Raw genomic sequence first — 24,810 nt, 5'->3', positions numbered from 1 at the left:
TGGTTAAGGGAATACGTAATGGGTTACGGGAATGGGAATATGGGATTAGAGATGTAAACGGATAGTCGAAAATCCGTATTCGATCCGGGTTCGTATTCGTTTTTGAGGATTCGTATTTAGAAATTCACTATCCGGAAACTATCCGAATCCGTCCGAAACTAATCAAATTCAAATATGGTAATCCATGTTTTCGATCGATTATTATCCGATTCGTTTAGCTATCCGACAGTATTAAAATATCCGAAATAAAATATTTGTATCCGTCTATCCGTTTAAATTGCCTTCTTGGATTTTGTATTTTATTTATATTTATAACTTAGTAGCTAGTAAGTTAAAAAAATATGATTGTTTTATATATATTACTATTTGACTATGATAGATGTTATCATATACCTATTAAAAAAACATATAAAAACAAAACAAAAAGTAGAAATACATAAAAAATGTAAATAAGACAAAAAAAAAAAAAGAATTAGGCAAGTCAAAAGTCTAGATGGAAAGCCAAAAGTCTCGATGGAAAGCCACAAGTAAAAATGTAAATAAGACAAAAAAAGATAGAAAAACCAAAAGTCTCGATGGAAACTTGGAAAGCCAAAAACCTCTTTGAAAACTGAAATCTCGGATTCTCGGTCTCTCAACTCTCAACTTTCAAGACTCTCAAGTATAACCCTAAAGCTCAATGTTCTCTTTGCCTTCCATTAGTTGTGACTACAAATCTACAATCCCTCTCTCTCTGGTTTCATATACATATCGTTTCATGCCTTCCTGTGCATATCTTCGTTGTTACAAGAGACGTCGTTCTGCATGCGCAATCACCAGTAGCAAATGTCAAAGGTAAGTCTCTCTCTCTCTCTCTCTCTCTCTCTCTCTCTCTTGTTTCATATGCATCGTTTTCTTCTTTATAGCATTACCCTTGATGCCATTTCTACCATTATAATTTCTAGCGAATCCATCTCTTGGATCATCCTCTGAAGTCCCAAAACTCATTGTTCAAGTTGTCGATCTCAAGCTTGTCGGCAACAGATTTACGTGAGTTTCTATCTTTCAAATTCTGTTTTTTTTTTTTTAACTGTATGAATCTGGTTGTTGTATGTTGGATTTGTTATTAGTCTTATCTATAGTATCACCTATTGCTTATATTTGTTGGGTTGTTCCATATTCGGATACTGTAGGTTTGGTTGGGTTTTAGATCAGGCTTTTCTGCTTTATTATATTCCTTGCATTTTATGTATTATGTGATACAGGATTTCAAATCGGTTTGAAAAACGGAGTGTAATGAAGTCATTTCTAAGAAGAAATAAAGCTCAATAAATAAAAAACAGTAAGCGGACAATCGAATGGTAATCGGATAGAAACATTCGGATATTTGGTATCCGCTAAACGAATCGAACCGGATAATATCCGGAATCCGTTTAACAAGTCGAATTCGAATTTGATATTGTGTTATTATATTCGGCGGATATTCGGATCGAATTCGGATAGTACCCAATCCGATTCGAATTCGATCCATTTACATCTCTATATGGGATTAAGGGAGTGTTTTTGTATTTTTTTTTGTATTTTTTAACCAATCGAATTATTCGTGTATAATTCGGTTTGTTCGAATAAAACGTGTTTTTTTTAAATAGTTCTAATAAGGCGTTACTTTTTTTTATTTATATTTTTAATTCGGATTCGCCAAGAACTAATCGTATTATTTGGAATAGTTTGGTTCGGCCGAATAATTCGGCGAATTAAATAACTAGGGTTTGGGCACAAGGACCACACTCCTCCTTAAAGAATGTTCATGCAATGAATTTTCCATTGGTTTCTCTTTGAGAGTTCAAAATATCATACCTTGTGAAAATAAAAAATTTGTGAAGTTCTCTCTTTTATGGAAAGGGGTGTCAAGAATATTCCTGATATTTAAAAGATATTAATTTCAAGGTATGAGGAAAGTCATCAAACTTAATTAAATTATCTTTTGTAGCGTTTTTCTCATCTTTTTTTGGAAAGACTTTTAAGAATTTCCTAATACTTAAAAATTATTAATTTCAAGGAATAAAGAAAGTAGTGGGACTAAATTAAATTATTCGAAAACATATTGCTACATTATTCTTGTATAGATTTTTTTTTATATCTTTCTCGCATAATAAACTGTGGGACCCACTCTAACACACATTATCTCATATGCTGACCATGTGAACCCCATACGAATGATACCATTTCCCAACTTCTCATTGGTGTAGCATGCAAATTCTTTCTTACATTGCCCTTGTACGAAAACCTCTCCCTAAAAGATTCCTTTAGATTATACATTTATGTTGTTGCATATTCTTATTAATTTTCCAATTCCCAAGAATAGAGAGATTTCAAAATAATAATTTTCGTTTGTGGTGTATGACCATACCACTACACCAATGAGAGGTTGGGAAATGGAGTCATCCATATGGATTTCACATGGTCAGAATATGAGATAGTGTGTGTCAGTGTGGGTCGCTCTGTTTATTTATGCGAGAAGGATATAAAAAAAATCTGTCTAGGGACAATGTGGCAATATTTTTTCGAATCATTTAATATAGTCCGACTACTTTCCTTATTCCTTGAAATTAATATCTTTTAAGTATTGGGAGATTCTCAAAAGCCTTTCCAAAAAAGACAAGAAAACGTTACAAAAAAAAAATTAATTTAGTTTGACGACTTTCCTCATTCTTTGAAATTAACATCTTTTAAGTGTCAGGAATATTCTTCAAAGCCTTTTCCATAAAAGAGAGAACTTTGCAAATTTTTTTATTTTCACAATATATGATATTTTGAACTGGAAACCAATGGAAAATTCATTGTTGAAATCCCTTTTCATATTTAAATATTAGGTGAGCATTCTCTATGGGGGAGTGTGGTCCCCGTGCCCAAACATAGGGGTGCGAAATGACCACTGTGTTTTAATATAGGTAGTTAGGTTGAATATTGCGAATTTATATAAGGGCGAACAAAATATATTGTGAATTTATTTTTAGCTGCCTCATTTCAACCATATCTGCCTGTAACTAACCTACCTGTTGTTCCAACTGCGTCTTAGGTGGGTTGCTACTTGAAGGATCCATGGTGTTTATTCCAGATGATAGCCTGACTGGACCTTGCCTTTGGAGGTTAGGTGGAGAAAGGGAAATTATGAAATCTTGGGTGTATGGAGAGAGTAGAGATCGGAGCGGACTAACCGGTCGCCATGATGGACCCACGCAGATAATAAGAAACTTTTCTGGTGCAAAAATGTGTCTTGCATAAGCAAAAAAACTTATTTTAGGACACAGAAGGACTTACCGATTATATACACATTTTTTTTTTTTTAATATAAATTTATATGTACAGTCATATATATACACGGATATATATACAAACAAAGTTAGTTTATGTGATGATACATCGTTGACCTTTTGATTCCTTTTTACTCAGGTAATTGATGGTATGGTTTCGTCGTCTCATAACATGGAAATATTGGAATTCATGACAAGTTAGGAAAGATTCTTCTACTAAATGATGTATCCTATATCATAACATGGAAGCTAACCGATGATGCATCAAATATGTAAAAAGAAACTAAGCATGTTATTTCTATTGGTAAAAATTACTAGTTACACTAAAAATAAGTACTTTGGTGATCTACATTTGTTAAGAAAGGAAAATGTAAAAACAATATCTGTACGCGAAAATGTGGAAAACGCGGAGTACGAGTTGTCTCCCGGCTCAAGTGGAGACGGACAAACTTTCTTCTTCATCAGACAGAGTGAGGATGTGAATAAGGATTTCGCTACTCATACTTCGAGCAAAGAATTTTCGTTATTCGGACTTCGGGCAGAGTAATGGCTAATAATGAGATTTTCGCTATTTGGACTTTGGGCAAAGTAACGGCTTGAAATGGTCAAATATGATTAAAATGGGATTTTGGGTAACTCGGGTCATTGACAGGGTAACGAGGGTGTAGGTTTTGAATGGAAATGGACAGGACTTCGAAGAATGCTCAAAAGAAGACTTTTGGACATGAAAAAAGGGAGAAAAACATGAGTGGATATGCTTCCTGAAGTTGAGGGCTCTTCCTTAAAACATGAGTGGATGCGATTCCCGTGTCCAATAATCGTCATTGCCGGGAGGGGTGGCAATTTTCAACTTCTACATCAAAACATTTTATCCCTAAGGAAATGCTTGGTAGTGTGGATTCCAAAGTTTTTGCAAAAGACTACATGACAACTGTGAAGGCCATGTTTGAAGAATCCAAGAAAGTAGAGCCAACAAAACCTGATGACCAAGCTTACAGGTGCAAGGTTTGATGGCAGTGGTAGTGTGAGAGAACACATACTGGGAATGTTGACAACAGGTAACAAAATTAGGGAACTGGGCATCAATTTTGATGATGATTTCTTGATCAACCTAATTCTTAACTCTTTGCCAGATTAATACAAGACCCTACACACAACATATAATGCCTTGAAGGAAAAATAGACCCTGAATGAGCTTATCCATTTCGTTACATAAGAAGATGGAATGATCAAGCGAAATAAAGTGGAAAGTGCCAATATAATTGAGAACAAAGGAGCATCAGGTAGTGGATTGCAAAAGATTGTTAGAAGGAAAAAACATGCCATATGATACGACCAACAAAAATGATATAGAGTATTACTGGTGTCGTAAAAGGGGGCATATAAAGAAGGATTTTAATGGTCGCAAGGCGTGGCTGGACAAGAAGAAGGGGACTGAGGCTTCTGATTAGGTCCCTAACTAACGAAGAGATCTTGATCAAATTGATATATATGAAATTGAGCACAATTTTGCAAAGAAATATCCCACTTGTTTTTCAAAAGTCAAGACCCCGCCAATAATGTAGATTAACGCGTAAGGTAGGTTGATTCCTCCGAATCTTCGACCCCTATGGTTTCTTAACGGCCCTTCTAAATCAGCCCAATTATGCAAGCGACGGAGTACAAGACATCAAACCCCCAACAGTTTATCACCTTATAATTAATTCCCGATGAAGACAATCTCTAATATTACATCAGTAACGAACAAGAAGTAGGTGAAATGAATGATCAAAATTGTCATATAACTCTTTTTTTTTTTAATAAATTGTCATAGGAGAAATGTTCTATGTGGGGGGGGGGGGGGGAGTGTAGCTCCTATGCCAGACACATGGGGGGCCGTAATGACCATCCTTCCACCTATGAAATGCGGTAATGACTGTCTTGTTGATGTCATTGTGTGCACGTAGGGGCCACACTTCCCCACAGAGAACTCTTACTCATTATCATATTACTCTTTCATGTGGTAAAAATACTAACACATGCTCAAGTGGAAATCAACACTGGGAACGAAGAAACCTTTTTCCCAATTGTGACATACTAAAAAGGAAGAAAGTTCTCTATTTCGGGAGTATGGCCTATGCCAGTACTCCCATGAGTCTTTCTCTCTCCTCCCCTTTTGAAAAGACACATCTACCCCCTTATTTTGAGAAGGAGAGAGATAGATACATGGGAGTGCAGGCGTAGGCCACACTCCCAGAGAAAAAGCAAGATCTTTATACCCTGCGGTTCCCTGCTCAGTACAATTCCTGCAATTCCTCTCATAGGAGTCCACCTCCTGCCTAAACACACTACCCGGGTGGAGTCCACCCCCCTCTTATTAGAGGCACTAGGGAATTGTACCGGAACCACAGGAGATAATTTTCCCATAAAACTACTTTCCCCACTAAAAATTATAGGACGTAAACCACAAGGTGACCTTTTACCGTTAATAAATTGGTCGGACCTGAACTTGACCCAACCAGAATGCCGAAGGTCCAAACAAGTACGAGCCCGGTCCCGATCAGATCCCTTTTCCTGACTCACTCCTCCTTCCTCCTTCCTCCTCAGATGTTCCAGGAGGCGAAGTGGATTTGTGAGCGTGCCCGAACCGAAGACGAAGCAGAACTAATTGAATGCGCAGAGCTAATCCTTCCATGGCTGCCACCGTCCGACCTTGCTTCCGTGTCTTCGACCTGCAAAGCCCTCCACCGGATATCCCGAATAATCAACACCAGGAGAGCTTCGGATGCCGCGAGAAGCTTCGAAACGAATCCCATCCCATTCCTCAACTCCGTCGATGACCAACCCTACTCCTATTTCATCTACTCCCAATCTCAAATTCTAGGTTTCCCTGACTCTTCTCCCTTATCCCAACAACCATGGGGATTCATCCCTAGACCTACTTATAGTAACAGACCCTACTCGAAGCCATCTTCAGATACTGGTTTCGATCTGAATCCGATGCGTTCCTTCTCAAGAACGCTCGAACTTGATTGTGGTTGTGACTGTAAGATCTGTTCTCAATCTCATCAAGTGAAAGAAGTCGGGAAATCAGAATGCTGCCCATGTTCGACTATCCGGCCCGAGCTTTTGGGTTCGAGTCCGGACGCGGAAATGGTGATGACCGAGTGTGGACCGAGTTGCGCTTGCGGGTTGGATTGTGAGTACCGCTCGACTCTGCGAGGAATTTCAATTCGGCTGGCAATCGTTAAGGATCAGAGGAAAGGTTGGGGATTGCACGCCTCTCAGTTCATTGGGCGTGGCGAATTCGTCTGCGAGTACGCTGGTATGCTTTATATGAAATTTGGAATTACTCTATCCATTTCTATTAGTTTTGTTATTACTTAGACCGCCGCTTCAGTTCATTATGGTTTGTGTTGGCGTCGCTTCCATTCAAATGAAATGGCCTAGTTGAAGTTGGAGTTAGGGCTAGGTTATGCCAAACCATTACTTCTATTAGGGGCCTTGAACATCTAATTTAATACTGCTTTATATAATACATTTGCTCTGATTCAACAACAACAAACTCAGCCTTATCCCAACTTAATGGGATCGGCTACATTGATCCAATCGAACGAAAAAAGGAAAACTGAAAAGTGAAAGTGAGGAATGGGAAAGGAGATGTGAAGTGAAGAAAAAAAAATGAACAATGGAAAATAAAAGAAAAGTAAAAGAGGAAAGAGGCACCACCCTGCAAGTTAGGAGAATCTCAGCTAAATAGGGTCTGCTACATGGATCCTTGCCCTCCAATATGTTCTATCCGAGGTCGTACACGGCACGAGACCCAGACTATGCATGTCCTTTTTCACAACTTCTCCTATGGTCATTGTAGGCCTGCCCCTCGCTCTTTTAGCTCATTCAATCGGAATCATATCACTCCTCCTTACTGGAGCGTCCCTAGGCCTTCGTTGAACATGACCAAACCACCTTAAACGACTCTCTCCGAGTTTGTCATTGATCGGAGCAACTCCCAAGTCAGCTCTAATACGGTCATTCCTTACTCTATCCATCCTTGTTTTTCCACACATCCATTTTGACATCCGCATCTCTGCCACACAAAGCTTCTCGATATGACACTTCTTAACTGCCCAACATTCTGCTCCTTACTTCACAACAGTCCTATAAAACTTTCCTTTAAGCTTTAAAGGAATACGTCGATCACACAGCACTCCGGATGCACCTCTCCACTTCATCCATCCGACTTTAATTCTCTGTGAGACATCATCTTCTATGTCACCTTCTTTATTTATGATTGACCCCAAATATCTAAAATAGTCATTTTTCGGTATCTCTCTTTCCTCAATTCGCACCTTGCGAGTGTCCATCATAGTGTGACTAAAATTACACATCAAATACTCCGTCTTCGATCTACTAATCTTAAAACCTCTTGTTTCCAGGGTTGATCTCCATAACTCTAACTTAGCGTTAATCCCTGCTTTAGTCTCATCCATCAAAATGATATCATTTGCTCTGATAATAGTATTAAATCTATAGCATGGGATATAGTCACTGAAATTTGAAGTTAGGAAAGAAAAGGAATAAAGGCAATGGGTGGGTCTTTGAATGAATTAATGTGGCAAATATAGAGAGAGCAAAAGATTTGATTTATAGTCAGTAAATTTTCTGATGGTGTTTACATTTAGCTCTTATGCTATGGAGTTAAGGGAAGTTGTATGGCAATGCCTTCAGTTTTTTAAAATATACCATTCAATGTCAAGGCTAACTGTGTACGTTTGTGGTTATATGACAAACAAAGAAGTGTTGGAACTCTGATGGAGGAAGGAAACAAAATGAAAATTGAAGAGGGCTAGAATGGTTGAAAATCTTACTTGGCCACCTATTTCCAAACTTTTATTCTCATTTACTCTCCACCCTTAACTCTCATGGATTGTCTCTCATGCATCCTTAAACCTGTTTTCTACCCTATGCAGTAATCAACCACAATTATCTCTATTAGAATTTTACCACCCATGAATTACTCAACCCTGATAAAAAACAGCTCTCTTCCCTCATCATATCTTGCCCTGTGTTAGTGAATAGAGATTCTTTATTTTACTTAAAGTTTTCCTCTTTAATTTAAAAGCAACTCTTACCCTCACTAAATATATCAACTGGCAAAATAGAACTTTGAAAATCCAAGACTATGGGGGAGTGCACAGTAGCAGTTGGAGTACCATAGGGATGTATGGACATACATGGGGATGCATGCCAAGACATGTGAGGGTATTTGACTAAATTAGGCTTTAAAATTTAAGACGTGGCTAATCCAGACCATGCCCTCTATCCAACAGTTAAAATAACCACATCATCTGTCCATGTGGCTCAAAATGGTGGACCGTTTAGGAAGCCATTCCAAAATGAGGCCATGTGCAGTCTGAACTTTAAGATATAATTATTAATATCAAATAGCAAGTCAGCCCATATTATATGGATGCTTTATGATGTTTCTACATTTGAAATAAACACTAAAAATATATTGACTTTCATTTAGCTTAAGCCAATCTCTGAAGTCTTTGTCGTGGAATCTTGTTAATAGCCTGTATCTCTAATCTTTTCTTCTGTTTCCTATTTTTGTTGTCAAATTTCTCCCTGTTATTTCCTGTCCAGTGTGATCATTCACCCCTTCAAGGTCAGTTGGGATTGCATCAAAGGTTTGTCCACTTGGGTCAGGTTAGGTTAGCCTAAGATATCAAATCCAGCCTCTTCATCCCTATACAAGATCCCTGTTTTATGTTAAATTGAGGAAAATCCAGCAGCGTGAACCTAAAGATGACGGCTTTTTGTTTCATAACTTTAAATAACTAGATGATATACAACATAGAGATTATTTAACCGAGTCATTGAAGCAGGAAATGGTCCATGCTGCTTGATTCAGTTTAGCCAAATAGCTGAACTCGGTTAATGATAAAATGGTAGTGTTGTTGGTAATTTACTAGTTTTGTGGTATTTAATAACATCATTCTGATCCAAGGCATGTCGTTTTGTTCATGAATAAATGGGATAGTATATGATAGTAGTTGTGGTACATTAGTAAAGCAATTCCCTTTTGCTCTTTTGCTTGATAATATTGAAAGAACTAGTTGAACAATTCATTTAAAAGAAAAAGGAAAAGAAATAAAAGCATGTATACATGGATGGGCATGGAGCTTAAATCTTTCAAAACTGGCCCAGCTTAATCTAATTGGCTTTGGTTTGTCTGTTCATGACAAAACCAACTGAGTTATGGTCCAATCCTCCTCCCCCCCCTTTTTTTTGCTGTCCGTCCCTTGCCCTCCTAAGCATATTTGCTAGAGAACTGGTTCCTCGATGATTGCAATTTAGAACAATGGTATGCAAATGTAAGCTGAAAAGGTACACACTAGCAGTGGTTGATTTCTCCAAAGTAATCCAATCCATCATTGAGATTCATTTAATGGTTCATCTCAAGACTAACCCTCTTCATTGGTCCCTGATGAGTGTCTGGGTTATTTTATTTATTTTTAATGTTGTTTTATAACTACTGTTGTATCATTGCATTCAATGTCACATATGTGAAACTGTCCTGCTTAGGTGAAGTATTGACAACTGAAGAAGCCAGAAGGCGGCAGCAGAAGTACGATGAACTTGCTTCAATTAGTCAATTTTCTTCTGCCCTTTTGGTTGTGCGAGAGCATCTACCTTCCAGGAAAGCATGTTTGAGGGTGAACATTGATGCCACAAGAGTTGGAAATATTGCACGCTTTGTTAATCATTCTTGTGATGGCGGCAATCTTTCAACAGTCTTGGTGAGAAACTCAGGCTTGTTGCTACCTCGTCTTTGTTTCTTTGCTTCTAGAGACATACAAGAAGGTGAAGAGGTTACATTTAGTTATGGAGATGTTAGACTCAGGCCTAATGGCTTACAATGTTTTTGTAGTAGCTCTGGTTGCTTCAGAGTGCTGCCTTCAGAACAGACATGATGGTCTCCCTCAATGTTAGATTTCCTCTGCTCCATTTTAGTATAGTATCTGTTTAATGCCTTCACCATCTGAGGCTAATCTGACAACATTTCATTTTTCAATCAACAAGCGATCCTTAGCGTTTGTTTCAGTGCCAACCGTTGCATCCATCTTTGAACAAAAGATTGTAGGATCATTAGTTCATAGTTCTATGTTTGAAGCAAGTTGGGGTTTGGTTAACTGGTGATAGGTCTTGGACTCTCCATGTTTACTGATCAGTTATGGGGTGTGTCATTTATGAATATCGGATAGGGAATATAGCCAAAAAGATTTATTTATTTTTTTGTGCGTGTGTAGCCTATATATTACTTTCTTGATTTTGGAAATTCTTTCGAAAGAATGACAATGGTCTTAAAGGTTTTCTGTTTTGAATGGACTCTTTCTCTGGTTGCAAATCAGTGTGGAGGCGGTTTGACCCATCAGTAGAACCATCTTGGTGTTGGATATGCTTGTGGCACACCAATTGGATGTTCTTTGGAGTACATGTTAAGAAGAGTCTTAGACTGTAGACTAGAATGTTAGGACATTGATCACTGCACTGACTTTGTAGAAGAATGGAAATCTAATCCTCCTTAGCTGTGGTAAATCTACTTTTTAGTTTAAAAAAAATAAAAAAGAAAAAACCTGATGCATGCTCATTTGCAGCATTAACATTTGTTATATAAACTCTTTCCAGAACTTGTTCCACAGTAATAAGCATTTCTTTCCACATTTTCCTAAGGGGCAAGATTGGAAGAATAATCATAAACAGCCAATTAATGATATGGTGTAACAGCAGGTGCATTCTCAAACAATTTTAAGAGATAAGGTATGTCTTCTTTAATGTTGACTAAGCGTGTCTGGGCAGCAGGTCCTTTGGGCTTGAGCACTGAATTTCTCACTTCCTCCTCGCTAGAGCAGCTTTGTATCTCCATTATCACTAACAAACAATTTGATAAACCCTTTCTCAAGTGGGTTTTTTTGTTTTCTGTGTTTATTATTAACTGTTATTTTATTTGGCACCTTTGGAAAATGGTGATTTATAAGTCTCTGAAACCTGACCCAACATGGGTGCTGAAGAACAGCTCTCGATGGTTGAATGATCTTAAGATTTATCCCCCATCCTCTTTGGTGCGATCCCGTCCAGGTAAGTTATTGCAAGAACTACATTTATCTTCAGTCAGCAGCTCAACCCTCAACTTAGTTTTCACCCATTGGATGCATGAAATTTCAATGAAAATAAATTACAAAAAGTAAAACAAAATAAAAGATCTCAAAGTGAAAGCGTGAGCTTAATTTGTTGGGGAGGAAACTTGCCCCATCTCATCAGAAGTTGCCTCTTTAAGAAGCCTACAGGAGTGAGTTATTTGATGAACATGTGAAGTTGAAGCTTCAGAGGATGGATGTAAAGGAGGCAAATTTTGTTATTCAGCTGCATATCAAGCAAGACGACCTATAACTACTGCTAAATCATTCTTTTGATGCATGTAGAAGGTACCATTTTGCCAACAAGAAGTATATAGAAGGTGAACAAGATGAAATATAAGAAATTTTTTCTCATATGGAAGGACCGAGTTTTCCTTTTCCCCCCGTGAAGATAGAATCTCTTCACCCATAGGTTTTAGTGCTTGGATGCAACGCTGGGTGCAATGTCACGGGCATTTCAGACATTTGTCATATAACGGGCGTAGTTATGAGATCGCAATGGTGGGTGAAGAAGGGTTTCTCTTCACCCATGGAAAAGCTTTGTCCAACATGAAACCACACACCAAACACATGCCCCTGCCATCTTAGATTATACAAAAAAGCCACAACCCTCTGTTAAAGATTTAATTAGTAGTTATGGAAAACTACCCTGAAATGCCAAATCTAATGAGAAAACCTAGTACCTTGAAACTCCTTTAGAGGCAAACATGCCCAGTACAAATTAATATATAGTTTAATGGGGGCATTTACTGCCATTAGATTGAAAGAATTTAATTTCCATATTCATGCAGTGAGATTAGTATTACAGTAGACTCACCCTTCAAATTTGAAATTTTTTCTTTTTGGTTAAACACCCTTCAATTTTCCAATTAATTATTGGTGTAATGTAAGGGAAGTTTGAATTTTTCCCTTCTAGGTTTAGGTGAGACAGATCTATTAGGTTATTATCCCTGCAATGTCTATCACAGTTCAACAGTCATGGTTGCCATCACCTTAGTATTATCTCAAAATTTCAAAGTCTATGCTGAGAGTATAAGAGAGATCAGAAAAAACTGTTACTGCTGATGAGCTCGCACAGCCAAAAACCCCCCAAAAATAAAAATAAAAAATGAAATAAGAAAATTATTTCTGGTGAAGTATCTGATTGGCGAGAGCAGCTGGATTATGGGTCTCATCTTCCTCATCCTCTTCCTCCTGTGAAAGCCGGGAGAGCTGAAGAGGGTCAAAGCTACGGGACGATGGTGCAGTCGTCTCAACTGCAATGTCGAAATTGGAAGATAAGCTGCTGAGGTTGACAAGATTGTTGGAGACCGACGAATTATTAGAGTAAGCCGGCTGAAGCACTGCAAAATTTGGTGGTTGATGAAGAGGCTGATTCTGTTGATGCTGCTGTATGCTCTGAAGAGCATTCACCATGGCTAACCTACTGCTCATCAGCTGGTTATGCACAGCAGAGAGCTCGGCTTGCAATGAGGCCACCTGAAAATAATTAACATAAAACACCACCCATGGTAAGTTGTTAATATAGAAAAACGACAACTTAAAATGATGCAGAAAAAGAATGGAAATTGTAAGTAAACAACTATATAATGTAAGCAAAGATTCATATGGTTCGACAAGATTACTTATGTGTCTGTCGATATATGTGTCGACGGTGGGTTTAGATTTGTTTCTGTATCAATAGAGAATTGGATTTAAGTGAAAAAACTCGTTACAAATTTATAGCGAAATCCTATACAGAAAATTTAATTTATTGAAATACCTATATAACCCTAAAAGAATTGGACCCACGATCTCGATCTCTTTGATTGATCAATGTGTGATATTTCAAATCCTCATTACTAATGGAATTGAAACGATCTCCAGATTGATCAGAAGATCCTTTCAATTGACTAAAATCCTTTGCTTGAACAAAAATAGATCGATCATTGAATATTTGACAATATATTCCGTAGCTTGCTAAAAAATCGATCCTCGATTAACAACCACATATTGTCTAACCAAATCCAATTCTCTCCAATCTGAATATGTTCCTCAAAAAATCTAATTTGTGGAGATTCTTCCCCTAATTAACAAAGAGATCTTGACGAAATTGCCACATATGAAATTGAACACAATTTTGTAAAGAAGTACCCGATTTCTTTTTCGAGAAGGTCGGAGACTCCGCCAGTAACATAGATTAATGAGTACGGTGGGCTGATTCCTCCAAATCTTCGACTCCTATGGCCTCTTAACTGTCCTTCGAAATCAGTCTACTTATGCAGACGAGTTCAACGGAATACAAGACATCAAACCCCCAACAGTTTATTTACCTTATAATTAATTCCCGATGAAGACAATATTGCTCTAATATTATTACAATCAGTAATCAACAAGAAGTAGATGAAATGAAATAAAAGAGAAAGAACCTGTTGCTGCAAAGCAAGTATTGTAGAGACACATCCATAAACAGGATCAGACAACCTAGCTTGAGCCTCATAAGAAATGGTGAGAACTGCATCATGTCGTCGGTTTGGAAGGACACGCAACAAAAGCTTCGAAACATTACTTGCACCAAACACCTTGTGGACTGCAGCGAAGCGAGCTGCACCTTGATCTGATCCAAAATATGGTGCAAAGATGCACCCACTAATGCATTTCCTTCTTAAGAACTTGCATGCACCACATGGTGGAGCTGTTGTTGTTGTTGTTGATGGCGTAGGAGGAGTAACAGCAGCTCGTTTTCCGATGCCACTACTGCTACGCCGGCCATAACTAGAGGGCTTGACGTGGACGGATGTGTCATCGCCTTGTTGGAGGTCCTGATCCATGTCAAAGAAACAAGCGCTGAGCCGGCAGAGATGGTGAGCTAATAAGAGAGGTGAAGGTGGTGTTGGTGTTAATATATATATATATGAACAAAGAGTTAAAGAGGGCACGTTAGTCTCGTGAGGGGGTTGGCGAGGTGAATGAGGTGGGAGACGTTACTGCTCTCTCTGCCTTTGGGAGAGAGAGATGAATAGTGTTTTCAATTTGTTTCTATGTTAAGAGAAAAAGAGAGAGAGACACAGAGTGCAAAGGGAGTGTGAATATGGTTTGTTTGTTTGTTTGTTGATGTGGTGGGTAAGTAAATTAAGTTTGGTGTAATATAATAGTAAAAGAAATAGTTGGTCGTGTGGGGGAGCACACAAGATTTGTGCTGCTCCGTCGCGTGTGGAATGGGGTAGCAGTGCTGCGGTAGTAGACGTCTCTACATAGTATCATGCGCTTTGAAAGTGTATTGGGTGCATCGTTCGATGCACTTTAAAATTGTAATAGGCAGTGCATCATAATTGAGAGGATAAAAATTCATGATTTACAGTTCTAGGGATAGTTCTTTATGTCACATTCGAAAATGAGGGTAATCCGATACTAATCCGAAATCAAACTTTTCTTATTGGTTTGGTTTCGAATTCACCATATGGATTGACACCCCTATTCTAGCCAAACATTGTATATTTGGATGGAAAGCTCGACCTTTTGTTGGCCCCCATCATCTAGCCCTCGGCCTAAGAAAATTTTTAATCTCTTACTTGTAATAACCATTTGTTTACCAAAACACAGATGGGAGGATACATCTCAAGGTTTAAAACCCCGAATCAGACACATGATCGGCTTTCATTGATTCCAATTCGAATTGAAATCAAAATAGATTGAAACACTATAAAATGGAATCAGGAATAAGTGAAGATTTTCACAAATCTTTGATTTTTGGAGTTTTTTATTTTAAAATCTTGTAGATATAATAACTATAAGAGGTAGTTTTCAATGATTTTTTTTACCATTTTAGAAACTACTTAGAAGAAGAAGGTGAAAAAAAAAGGGGTCACAAAGGAAGATAAAAGTGTATTCATGGCCGATTCCAAATAGATATTGAGAATTGAGCATTAATCAAAATCATGGTTAATCGATTTTTGATTTTGATATACATAAAAATAATCACCATCGGATGACAGCCACGTCATAAATACAGATGATTGACATGTGGCCACGAACTTGATAAAGATCTGACAAAGACAGGATTCAGTTATAACAACCACAATGTCTCGAGGTTAGAATCTCAAACTCACGAGGAATACACATAGGACTCCCGAAGAAGCATTTTTTATTGAGTAGAAACGACTTTTCCTTCACTCCTTGAAATTAGGGTTACATGACTTACATCATCCTTTGCCTTACAAATAGTAAGGGGAAAACACAAGGTAGACATTCTGAATACTTTATTAATTACATTATCTCCTGCTTCTTTGCTCTTTTGGTTCCTAGCATAATTTTCTGTTGTTGTGTTGAATACTACCTTAAGCATCGAAGAGCCCCCCACTGGGCCAACCACCAATTCTCTTTGATTGATCTTTAGTCATCTCTTTGTGTGTAGGTGACCTCATTCAGTGACGGCACAATTTTTCCCCATAACAGATTTTATTGGTTCCATTCTGATTCTTTGAATCTCGATGTATCTTCAATGGGAAGGTTGTTTGAGTATGTCAAGCCCACTTCAAGATTAATTATCCAAATTAGGGGTATAAGTTTGGCCATGTCAGCCCGAGCCCGCCCTGAGCCCAAACAGGGCATGTGATGGATTTTTCAACCCTGAGGGCGGGTTAGGGTTTAAATTTTCAGGCCTAGGTCAGGGTCGAGCTGGGCCAAGGTTGAGGCCTTGGGTTAAGCCCAACCCAGTCCGGCCCTATGTTAGGTATTGGTGGTATTTGTAGGTCAACGAATTCCTCATTCTTGAGTTGCTTCTCAGTGAGAATTGGACAGAATTATGCTTTAGTGGCTGAAACCTTAGCGGTTCGATGCACTCTTACAATTGCCTATCATCAAACAATCCCAAATCTGGTCATCGAAAGTGACAATCTATTAGTTGTGGACATCCTCAATCACTAGGTCTCCTCGATTCCATGGAGGATTCCTTCATTAGTCATGGACTATAGGCATCTTTCGTCTTTGATTCCAAGAATTTCCTTCGTTCATACTCTTCGAGAAGCTAATAGAGTGGTTGATCACCTTGCTTCCTTGAGAGCCTCTACCCAGTCTCATTGTATTCCTTGACTCCCTAGTTGTATTGCTTTGTCTTTGTTTGTTAATTCTGGCGGAACTTTCTTCCAAAGATAATAAAATTTCGTTACCAAAAAAAAAAATAGTTCTTCATGGAAAAAATCCACTAACCATCCATCCAGTCTCTAACCGCCCATCCAATGATGGGAAAGGCCATATTCTTAAGTGTTGGCGGGTGTTGGGATACGTGTTTGGGACCCGGGAGTTGAATGGATGGTTAAAGAGGATGGGGTTCCTCTGTAGTGCGACAGGGCATGTAGCGCACATCCAACAGCCTGCAGTGCCCAGGTACGCAGCCCAACCCCCCCCCCCCGCCTATGTGTTGAGGTGGACCATCGGATGTGGGCTACACGCCTGTTGCGCTACAGAGGATCTAAATCCAAAGTAGTTGGAGAGGATCCCGATTCATCTGGTCACATGTTAACATCATAGAGCAACTAGTTTCAAGGGTAAACGTGAACCTGGTAACAACCAAAGAATTTGCAGCAAAAGAATCCTTCACCTAATTTATCTGATTGTGAAACCATGGAGTAATTTAAAACTATTTCAAAAAATTGCAGCATAAAGGGGCCCGCACCCTTCCAGACCCCTGTATCTGTATTTCATTTCTGAAATCTTGGAATCTATTTTTCAAGGACCAAATCTGCCTCAGTTCAGTGCAATTAGGAAGGAGTTGATAGGTCATTAACTCTCGGGTGAAATTGGTGTCATTCATAACTTCCTGAAAACTTGTGAATACTCTCAGGTATTGAGATTTTACAATGAGCCAACATAAAACTCCAACTGAAGTCGAATTCGAATATGCTCATAACAACAATATCATACTCAAAATTTCGATTTAATTGCGGAGGAAATTACAACCAAAATGTAACAAACAAAAGGGTGGGTGAACAGAAAATCTATTAAGTCTAGAGCAACAAAATCTGAAAGATATAGCAGAGTTTAGAGAGTAGATATGCTTGGATCAAGCATGCCTTGCCTGGAAATCCTTCATGAAAGCAACCAATTTCTCAACCCCTGCCAAAGGCATGGCGTTATAGATTGAAGCTCGTATCCCACCCACCGATCTGTGACCCTTGAGCTGAACCATCTTCTCTTTTGCAGCTTCCTTGATGAACACTGCTTCGAGATCCGACTTCTCGAGGGTGAACGGCACATTCATAAGCGACCTCACCGATTTCTCAACGGGGCATCTGTAGAACCCTCCACTTGCATCAATCGTATCGTAGAGAATCTCTGCCTTCTTCAAATTCTTCTTCTGAACCTCCTCCAGACCTCCCTGCTCCAACAGATCTTCAAAGACCAGTCCACACATGTAGATTCCAAAACAAGGTGGGGTGTTATAGAGAGAATTGTTGTCAGCGTGGATCTTGTAATCAAACATCACGGGTGTAATCGGCTGGGCATTCCCGATCAGATCTTTCCTGACGATCACTATTGTGACACCCGATGGACCCACGTTCTTCTGCGCTCCGGCATAGATGAGACCAAATTTCGAAACAGGGACAGGCTTCGAGCAGAAATTAGAAGACATGTCTGCAACCAAAAGTTTGCTATTGTTCTTCGGGGTCGGATAATTCTTGAACTCGACACCATGAATGGTCTCATTGGCGCATATATGCAAATACTTGGCATCTGGGTTTTGCTCCAACGCATCGAAAGATGGGATCTTTGTATACTTGTCAGACTTCCCGGACCAGATTACCTTAGGTTTGGAGAACTTCTGGGCTTCCTTGATAGCCTTATCTCCCCAAGACCCAGTAACAACATAATCAACCGGATCGTCGGGTTTGCAGATATTCAAGGGGATCGCTGCAAATTGGGAAGTAGCACCGCCTTGCAAGAACAAGACCACGTAATCGGAAGGAATATTCAAAAGCTGACGCAGATCTGCTTCCGCCTTTTCGATTATGGAAAGAAATTCTTTACCTCTGTGGCTCATCTCCATGACGCTCATGCCGGAACCACGCCAATTGTAGAGCTCACCTTGGGCCTTCTTCAGGACTTTCTCAGGAAGAATCGCAGGGCCGGCGGCAAAGTTGATGATGCGCTCTTGGGCGGTTTGGGTGGCGCGATCTTGAACCTGGGTAGCACAGGTAATCGAAAGAGGCTTGTTTGAGTGCATCGAGGTAGCGAAGTGGGTGTTGTTGGAAGGGAAGGTGAAGGTGGTGATCGGGCTTTTCAAAAAACAGGATTTTGAGGAAAGGTTAGGGTTTTGGACGAGAAGGGCGTGAGGAGAAGTTGCCGTCGCCATTGCTAGAGTTGATGAGAAAGGAAAAGAGGGAGAAACAACTGCCTCTTCAGACACTGGGCCTGGTTACAAAGATTTATTTGAGAGAGAGAGAGTTTATATACAAACTAATGAGCTGGAAGCCCGGAAGACCGCCGGTCTCAAACTAAAAGCTGTCCTTTTTTCAATATGACGAAGTACCCCCCGGAGAAGAGATAGAGACGGATGGTTAGTGGGTTACGACGGCTCAGAAGAGTAAGTGGGTTATGGGCCCACTATTTATTATATGAGGGGTATCAAGGATTTTTTTTTTTTAAGTGGGCATCAAGGAATCCATACAAGGCATTTTGGCTGCTGCCTAGGTTGAAGCTATGTTCTTACCGATCTTTATCATCTCTAGTTGGCTGTCCGCCCAGTTCCCCCGTTCCTCTAACAAAGGGGGGTTGAAATGATCTCTCCACCCATGCCCAAACATTTTACCCGGGTGGAATCCACCATCCCCCTTTTAGAGGAAATGGGAAACTGGGCCGGTCAGCAACCTGGAGGAGATAATTTTTCATGTTCCTACTGCCTCAATTGTAGGCCTCGATTTGAAATCTAGAATGGTGTTTTGGAGAATATAAAAACTTAAATGGGATTTTGTGGGGAAAGACATTATTTCAAGTTTGAATCTACAATTGGAGGTGTAGCAAGAACATAGTTGCAGCTAAATGTTTTCAAACTGTAGAGGTGTCAAAATGTCGGTTCAGCCAAGTTTTGATTGGGCTGAATCGATTTCGGTCTAGGAATGAGCATGGTTAGTAAGTTTGAATACGACAATAATACAGAAATAGATACGTACGACAATTAATCGACACACACGGTAATAGTTTATTAAAAAAATCTGATGCAATAAAACGCATACGATAATGATACAGTACATGTTTTAATATGGTTGCTCTGCAAATAGTACGGGAGTAAAAATATGGGTATCCAAATAAAAAAAATCTTGAAAGTATTTCTTAAAAACTGCAATAATTCATTCTATTGATACTTATTCACTAAAAATAACACTCAATTGGCAACCAAAACTATTAAACAATTGCACAACTCAACCAATTTGAATATAGATTTAGGAGGATCGAGGAATTACTTTTCTTACAAGCTTTGTTATCATTGCTCCCTAGTCCCTAACTGTAAAATCATTTTTCTTGAGATTCAAAGGACTACATATTTAATTTGTGGAGCTAATGGAGGGCCACCATGACTCCATATGAACCATTACATACCAAGACATTGCTTTATCAAAGTATAAGTTAAAAAATGAACTCACATCTTTATGGATTCTGAGTATTTGTAACTGTTCAAGAATATATAGAGAGAACTCAGGGTTTTATTTAGAACAACTACGTGCAAAATACAAAGAACTCTTTGAGAGAGTTGAGCAGTGGAAACGATTGAAGACAAATGGGAGAAAGTTGAGCAGCAGAAGCAGTTGAAGACAAATGGGGTCCGTGCAAATTCCAGACTAACAAGGTCACAAGCAATGAAAAAAAAAAAAAAAAACGAAGAAAGGAACTACCCTGCACCATGAATAAAAAACAATTAACACAAATAAAATATAAAAAAACCCTAGTTTGTGAAGAATTCCAGATATATATAAATCTTATCAACACAAACAGAGAAAGAGAGAGAGAAAGAAAGAAAGAAGGATTAAGGATATATAGAATTGATGAATATGAACTAAAACCAGAGTATTTGAGAGTAGATGGTTTGCTAGAAACCTAGAATGAGAGTCTTCTTTTTTTGTGTGCAGTATAACAAGAGTCTTCGGATGTTGAGGGTTTTCTCACTGATTTTCGGGTTTTTAGGTTTTAGTTTTTTTATTTTGTTTAATTAAATTAAAACACATAAATATGTATTAATATAACTGTTCTTAAGAGTTGCATACAAAATTAAACTATCTCATAGAATACGGTAAGAGTCGGGTTATTGAATTATACAGTCAGATACGACAATTAATACGCGAACTTACTAATTATGGGAATGAGTGAAACCAAAATCGAACTTCTGATCTTCATAAATTTCATAGTAAATGTGAATTAATAAAAAAATACAACAGAAATAAGAAAGATGTAGGGTCCTTTTTCTGCCTGGCTAGTCAAGCATGGATTAGTTCATAGATCTTTGGGCTTTGATTACCAAGGAATAGAGACTTTACAAATAAAGCTCAAGGATTGGTACTCCATTGCTGTTGAATGGATCATAGAAGGTAACGTTCTCTTACAAATCATTCAAACTAAAATTGATTTAGAAGTTCGGTTTTCAGTTTATTAACAAGTTAATACCAGTTTAGATTGGTTTGTTTTCGAACCTAAACCACAATGAAATCTTACATTCGTTTCTTGTAGAGAGAAAGATTCCGTAAAAACACTTTAAATCATTTTTCTCAAGTCAAACAAGTAAAAACCAATAATATGGAAATTGATTGAAGAGTTCATATTATAATCCGAACGATAATGAATAAATTGTAAGGGAAAGATAACTAATATTAAAATCAATAGATAAATAGAGTTTGTAGCCAAATCATAATTACAAAGATGAATAAATTGTAAGAGGAAGATAACTAATATTGATAGATAAATAGAGTTTGTAACAAAATCATAGTTATAAATCAAATCCTTGTGTATCACTGTAAGGGGAAGATAACTAATATTGAAATTAATAGATAACTAACATTGAAATCTCAAAATGAACCCTACTATCAATCATATTGAAATTAATAAATAACTAACATTGAAATCTCAAAATGAACCCTACTATCAATCATTCATTTAATTGTCCAACTAATTTTATATAATGAACAATGACATCAATGGAAGCATTGTTAGAAATCATTTTCCCTATTCATAACCTCATAGTCATTGATAATAATTCCCCTTACAACTAGAAATTTTCTCACTAATATAGAAAATCAATGGATAATCAATGCACCAATTCATAACTTCATACTCAATAATTTTTTATTTATCATTTCATTCGGTTCGATTTTCGGTCGAGATATTAGAAGTTCGATGTGGTTCATTTTTCATCCGGTCCCGTCATACCCCAATCCAAGAACAGTCTGATAAGAATTGGTTCAGTTCAATCTTTATTTTTTTGATCGTTTTATTGGTTTGGGTTAGGTTTTGACATCCCTTAGGCAGTGTAGCAATATTTTCTCTTTTTATTATCCTTATAGGCAAGATTTTTAAGAAAGCGGCATAGTGGAGCCTACCAATGAAATGTGATAAAACGATATTATATATAGGAGAGCACAAGGTAATTTCACATAAGGAGAGAGAGAGAGATTGGTCATTTGGTTGTCATTAGGGGTGCAAGTTTGACCCTGACGGCCTGAGCTGCCCTAACCCGCCTTGAGCCCGAAAAGGGCCTGGGTTGAGATGCCTTGGCCTTGAGGGCAGGTCAAGGTCAAGGTCAAGAATTTCTGACCCTGAGTCAGGGTATTACCGGGTCAGGGTTAAGGCCTTGGGCTGAGGGCCCGACTCTGTCTCCTTCCTCTTGTTTCTTCTTTCTCTTCTTCTTCTTCTTCTTCCCAGCCTGGCCTGCCCATGCATCTCCCTTTCCCAAGCCCATTATTCTAGATTGTCCAGTCAATGCATCTCCCTTCCTCCTCAGATTAGGGCCAATCAGGGTCAGCCCGGCCTGACCCTGAGGGCGGGTTGAGTTAGGGTCGGATCGGATCTGGCCCAGCTAAGGGGACTCAGGGTAGGGTTGGGTTTTAAAAGTCCTAGCCCAACCCAACCCAACCCAACCATGTTGCAGCCCTAGTTGTCATAGAGTCATGTGTTCCTATACAAATACACAAATTTGATGGGTTTCCCATCCGAACAGGAAGATTCGATATCATTTTTGATGATAGTACCAAAAGAATACAATAAATTAAACTCTATGTATACCCAAAGCAAAGAGAGACTCACATAGGTGCCACGTGAACCATATTTGAGTTTGCCAAATGGCAAAACAAGACTCTGAAAAACAAAAAAAATAGATGCTTTCAAGAAACTACTTGGGGTGCATGGACATATGTGAGAGGATATGCCTACATATGTGAGAATACATTCAAAAAGTACATGTAATCTTGTTGAAAATTTGACATGTGATCAATCCACATCATTTTCTAAGTAACCAATAATTAGTATTTCTAAATCATCGTTCCAAGTGATAAAACCATAAGATGTGTTGAAATATTTTTCTGTGTTTTTTTTTTCAATTAAAAGTCTCCCTCTCTCTCTTCCCTATCTGGCTTTTATATTTTTGGAATGAAAATTCTATTTTTTTTTAATAAATGATATTAGTCCCCTTTTTTTTTCGGATAAGAATGATATTAGTCCTTTTTGGCATACACAAAATGTTTGATAGTGAAAACAAAGACTCACATTGGTCACATGGTTAGGACATTTTGCCCTATCTCGGCTAGTTGATTTTTTATGTTGTCTTTTTCAATGTGAATCTGGAATTTGGATACTCTCCTTTTTTTCTCTTCTCTTGCGCTATCAAAATTGGTTCTTGCTTGTTACCAAAAAAAACGAAAAAATTGGTTCTTGCTTACATCAGTTTGCAGCGCACCAACGGTTGGTCAAAAGAGAGAATGTGAGGGAAATTGAGTCACGATCAATTCCGATTCTAGCTAATCCAAAATGGGTTTTTTGGGCCTGCATGATAACATGTTTGTTTCTCAATCTCTCTTTTTTTTTTTTTTTTTTATAATTAAGGAAATAAAAAAATAATAAAAATCTATTTGTTAATATCGGTTTATTTTTTTGTTCCTAAGAAAAAATAGGAATAGAAAAATTGCTGAGAAATAGAAAAAAAGAAACTACAATTTGAAGTTTCCTTGTTCTAGAAATAAAGGGAGGGAGTTGCTCTTTAATGAGCACATGGTTAATTTGATAGGCAAAATAATAATTTCATGTTTAAAATAAAACACCACTTCCAATGCAATTTCAACTACCACCACCACCACCACCATTACCGTTGCCGCCACCACCTCCTCCTCTACTACCACCACAACCACCGCCGCCGCCGTCGCCACTGCCACCACCTCCTCCACCACCACCACCACCACCACCACCACCACCACCACTACAGCCACCATCTTCTCCACCACCATCCCCTCCACCTCCACCACCGTTACAACAACCACTTCCTCCACCTTCACCACCACCACCAAATTTTTGGGTATTCAATGGCATTGTTGAAAATTTATAAAAGTTTCAGAAACAAAAATTATTGTGTATAACAAACATGTTTCGATTTCTTTCCTGACCCAGAAATAGAAATTACTATGCGTTACCAAACACATTTTTTATCCAAAAATCGACCCAGTAACAAAAATAGAAAAAGCCATTTTTGGAATGGAAACATGGCCCAGAAATAGAGGTGTTGTCATGCAGGCCCTTATTGCCGATTTTAATGTGATTTTTTGTCAATTTAACCCAATTTATACCGATTTAGATTGGAATCGCTGCGACCGAACCTTATTGTTCACCCCTTGTCAAGATTCAAGGTCATCCATCTACAAACTGACTTATCGATGGAATAAGAATTTAATCCCTAATACCCTATCATATGCAGCTGATAAGTTGAAGTTATTTTCCTCAGTTTTACCTAGGTTATTCAATTTAGGGTGAGCGTTGTCTATGGGGGAGTGCAGGGGCCACGCGCTTGTGGCAGCCGATGAGAGTGTGCGCACTGGCATTTCAGGGGGCGGGATTTCCAACTTTCATGTGGGAGGAGCAATCATTTCGCTAGGCCAGTAAACGGATCAGATGTGATCAGATTCGCATATTCCCTGGCCGAATACAGGTACGGATTCAGATGCAGATCATATTCAGATTTTTGACCATCCGAGTACATCTCTGCCTTGTGTAACCCAGACCTTTCTCCCCCTAGCGGATACAATTCACGCTCAATCCATATCTCTTAGATCATGTTTCTCATTTCCTCATATTCTAGAACCTGTTGAATCTTCAAAAACCCTCAAGATCAT

At 38.5% G+C, this 24,810-nt stretch overlaps 3 protein-coding genes across 3 annotated transcripts; 1 reads left to right on the top strand and 2 right to left on the bottom strand.

Annotated features, from left to right (window-relative positions):
* Window positions 1-5,849: 5,849 nt before the first annotated feature.
* On the top strand, window positions 5,850-10,370 carry LOC122649171 (histone-lysine N-methyltransferase SUVR3). The gene is made up of 2 exons (XM_043842548.1): window positions 5,850-6,597; window positions 9,861-10,370. Exons 1-2 carry the CDS (start codon window positions 5,880-5,882, stop codon window positions 10,247-10,249), a joined length of 1,107 nt encoding a protein of 368 aa, XP_043698483.1. The 5' UTR covers window positions 5,850-5,879; the 3' UTR covers window positions 10,250-10,370.
* Window positions 10,371-12,595: 2,225 nt separating this feature from the next.
* LOC122666430 (LOB domain-containing protein 20) lies at window positions 12,596-14,283 on the bottom strand. Its single transcript, XM_043862551.1, has 2 exons — window positions 13,882-14,283; window positions 12,596-12,952 (listed from the first exon to the last, which is right to left on the bottom strand). The coding sequence occupies exons 1-2, from the start codon at window positions 14,281-14,283 to the stop codon at window positions 12,596-12,598; spliced, it is 759 nt and encodes a 252-aa protein (XP_043718486.1).
* A 3,091-nt stretch (window positions 14,284-17,374) lies between these two features.
* LOC122641767 (phosphoserine aminotransferase 2, chloroplastic-like) lies at window positions 17,375-18,869 on the bottom strand. Its single transcript, XM_043835063.1, has one exon. The coding sequence runs from the start codon at window positions 18,801-18,803 to the stop codon at window positions 17,514-17,516; it is 1,290 nt and encodes a 429-aa protein (XP_043690998.1). The 5' UTR covers window positions 18,804-18,869; the 3' UTR covers window positions 17,375-17,513.
* Between the last annotated feature and the right edge of the window lie 5,941 nt (window positions 18,870-24,810).

The sequence above is a fragment of the Telopea speciosissima genome, chromosome 1 (assembly GCF_018873765.1).
Source record: "Telopea speciosissima isolate NSW1024214 ecotype Mountain lineage chromosome 1, Tspe_v1, whole genome shotgun sequence".
Lineage (NCBI taxonomy): Eukaryota > Viridiplantae > Streptophyta > Magnoliopsida > Proteales > Proteaceae > Telopea > Telopea speciosissima.
Note: the sequence above shows the minus strand (reverse complement) of the source record. Positions and strands in the feature narration are given on the sequence as shown.